The sequence below is a fragment of the Hipposideros armiger genome, unplaced genomic scaffold, assembly GCF_001890085.2.
Source record: "Hipposideros armiger isolate ML-2016 unplaced genomic scaffold, ASM189008v1 scaffold_12, whole genome shotgun sequence".
Taxonomy (NCBI): Eukaryota; Metazoa; Chordata; class Mammalia; order Chiroptera; family Hipposideridae; genus Hipposideros; species Hipposideros armiger.
This window is the reverse complement of record NW_017731362.1, coordinates 7,093,973-7,097,286: the sequence shown is the minus strand read 5'-3', so window position 1 is coordinate 7,097,286 and position 3,314 is coordinate 7,093,973. Positions and strand designations below refer to the sequence as shown.

Here is a 3,314-nt window from a genome sequence, read left to right as displayed (position 1 = left end):
CGGGAGGCGCGGCGGGACCAGGCAGCGGCCCCCGCCCCCCAAAGTCCGTCCCCGCGCGGGGCTGGGAAGCTCAGGGCGGGGAAGCCGCGGGGCCGCGCCACGTCCCTCGCCCGCCCCAGAGCGGGTTTTGCAGGCGCCTCCACGCTGGGGGCTTTTGTGTCTGCGACTCGGGAGCGGCGAGAGCGCAGACCTCCTCCTCAGAGGGCGCTGTGAGTGCGCCGCCAGGGCCCGACCGCCCGCTCCTGCGTCCCCTGTCAGCGGCTCCTCAGGCGGCGGCGGCGGCGAAGGAGGAGCGGGAGGAGGCGGCGGCGCACTCATCCTCGGCACATGCCGGCCCGGGGCGGGGGGCCGCCCCCAGGCCGCGCTCCCCGCCGCCGCCGCTGAACCCGGTCAGCCCCCGCACGCCGCCCGGCTGCCCCGAGGCCTCGTCCTCCTCCCAAACTTTGCAAAGTCGGCCCGCGTCCCCGCCGCCCTCGGCCGCGCCTCGGCTCGGAGGCTCGCCTCGCAGCCGCAGCGGCCCCGCGAGGAGGAGGAGGAGCCGCTGCCGCCGCATCAAAGAGACCGAATTCCCGCGGCCTGGGGGGGAGTCATGCTTTGCGGTCTGTAATGTCAGCAGAACAGGAGAAGGATCCCATTTCGCTGAAGAGAGTTCGAGGTAACCGCGAAGGGCGCCGGATTGAGGGGGTCGGGAGAGTGGGGTGCGCGGGGGCCGCGTGCCGGGCTGGTGGGAGGCCACGGGGCTCTGTCCGGGCCTAACTCCGCGCAGCCCGCGTCCCGCCCGCGCCCCGGGGCCGACGCTGCGGTCGGAGGCGCGCGGCCCCGGCGCCCGCTCGCCCCCTAGACACCCGCGGAGCCCCCGCCTCCCCGACTTGGTGCGAGGAGGCAGTTGAAGCCGCACTCAGCATCCCTTCATCCCCCTCTCCTCCCACCTCCCTCATTCGCGAGACACAGCACAATAGGCACCTCAGAGGGTGAGAAAGAAACACCCCCTGGCAGAGACCACGAACGATGCCCACCTCCCCAAAAAGTAAGTTAGACTGCGCAAGTCTTGAGGTTCTTGAAGAAGGTGTGCGGGCCTTTGCGTCTCCCCCAGCCCCCTTTCCCACCCTCCCAAAGGCAACAAACACAACAGCTTCTTTTCCTTGGGCTTAAGAGGAGAAACTGTAAATTCAAAAGGCATTTTCCCCATTGGCTTTGGGAAAAGAACCGAATCACCCCACATCAGTTTTATATATGATTGGTTTGCTTCTTCCTTGCACACGAGTTAGGAATTTTCCTGCTGCCTTTACTGTCTAAGAAAAATCAGAGGGAACAATGTGCCAGACAAAAGATGATGCGTGTAAGTTGACAGACCCCCAGCGGCTGTCTCGAAATTTGGGGAATGTATCTTCCGGCTCTTATTTCCAGCTCTTAATAGGGTTAAGGATGACAGTCTCAAAATTGATGCAATACTGTTTGTTCATTAAGCAAGTATTTATTGAACATCTACTGTGTGCTAAGCACAGTTCTTGGCACTGGGATAAAACGGTAAACAGGGCAAAATGACAGTCTTCACCCAGGAGGGGTTCACAATCTTGTAGGGTAAACAAATGGTAAATAAAAGGTATCGAATATCAATGGTAAGTGCTATATGTTATAGAAAAACAAAGCAGGCGGGAAAGTGGTTAGGAAATATGGATGGGGGGAGGTGGCAATTTTAAATATGGAAGAGAGCTCACTTGGAATATGATGTTTGAGCAAAGACCCAAAGGAAGTGATAGAGCAGAGCCATATTGCTGTGTGTGGGAAGAGCAGTCTTGGTAAAAGGAACAGCAAGTGCAAAGGCCCTATGTCTGAAATTTGCCTAGTGTACTCAAGCAACAGCAAGGAAGCTGCTGTACCTGGTGCCTGATGAGCATCGGCAGAGTAATATGAGCTGAGCTGAAGGATAGGGTGATGGTGTGTTGGGGGCCTGTGTGCCATTTGAAAGACTTAATAGGCTTTTTCGCTGAGGTAGGGACTGGACATTTTGAGCAGAAGAGTGACTGATCTGACTTAGGTTTTTAACAGGGTTCTCTGGCTGCTGTGTGGAGAATAGACTGTAGAGAACAAGGGTGGAAGCAGGGAGGCTAGGAGGCTATTGCTATAATCGTTTCATTCAAACAGGATAAAGTGCTTTTTAAATCAGTAAGTAGTAAGGTAAATTTCCAATTGACTTAAGCGCTGTAGAGATCAAGTACCACAGTCATTCATCTATGTTTTTGTTCTGTGTGACTAGAGATTAAACATGGAACTGGCTTGTGACACAGTAACAATGTGGTATCCAAAAGGCATCCACTCAAATATTCAGAGGCTGATTTTCTTAACCATTTAAGCAAACACATAATTTAGAGCAGAATATTGTTTTTAAAGGTAATATCAGCACAATCTTTCAATTGGTGAAGGTTTTCTATTTCAACTTTCTTTTCTGTTTGTGGTTATGAGTTGCCAAAGCCTTTAAGGAAAAGACATTTCTGAGATGCAGTTATTCCTCTGATATCTTTGCCATGTTTTACCTATTATTATAAATTTCTTTGGGGTTGAAGGAAAAGAAAGAGAGATATCATGTTTATATCTTAGAACTCAATTTTCAGTCTTAATCAAATGTAATTGTAAATAAAATGGATGTGTATTTTATTGTGGGTCAAGAGCACGGATCTATCTTCATTTTGTTCCGACTGCTGCTTTTAAGTTTGATGCCTTAACTGTTGGGAGTTGGCGCAGGTGTCTGCTCAAGAATATTGTGAGTTAAGTACCAGAATAAAAGACAAAGCACTTTTTAAAAATAAAAAGTCAATATGAGGAGGTGTTTTTATAATAAGTCGTTTTGAAATAATTACAACATTAATTTTTAAAAACATGTTTGGATTATTTTATAATCCATGAAAGGTACCACAGTATCTACATGAGGTCTTCTGATGCCCTGGAACTTTTTGTTATAATCTGTATCATCATATTGCATGCAGGGTGTGGTGTTCACAGAGCATAAACTTTTGAGCAGTGCTTCTCAAACTGTTTCCCATTCACCAATGTATACAGACAGACTTTTTAATGGTTATGTGTTTATTTCATGTGTATTATAAAAATGTAAGTCAACAAACTTCCTACTTAGGATAAGGCTAAGATATACAAATATATATTCAATTTAAAGCGATTATTAAGAAAATAGTATGGGCCGGCCAAGTGGCGCGCTGGTTAAGAGTTGGTTTGGGCGGGGCCGGCCGAGTGGCGCTATGGTGAAGAGCTGGCTTGGGACGCCAGAGGGCCCCGGTTCGGATCCCACATATGAGGGCCAG

General features: G+C 50.4%; 1 protein-coding gene across 5 annotated transcripts in view; it reads left to right on the top strand.

Annotated features, from left to right (window-relative positions):
* The window catches only part of PYGO1 (pygopus family PHD finger 1), a 32,348-nt gene that overhangs the window by 3,478 nt on the left and 25,556 nt on the right, over positions 1-3,314 (top strand). Inside the window, exons 1-2 of one of the 5 annotated variants that reach the window (XM_019665305.1) lie at positions 563-655; positions 952-1,027. The exons of 1 other annotated variant lie outside the window; for it this stretch is intronic. In XM_019665305.1, the coding sequence (XP_019520850.1) occupies positions 1,009-1,027 (19 nt within the window). In that variant the 5' untranslated portion in view covers positions 563-655; positions 952-1,008. Of the gene's footprint in view, positions 1-509; positions 656-945; positions 1,028-1,268; positions 1,340-3,314 lie in introns of those variants that run through there. 3 more of the 5 variants (XM_019665314.1, XM_019665296.1, XM_019665291.1) reach the window with 3 other exon arrangements.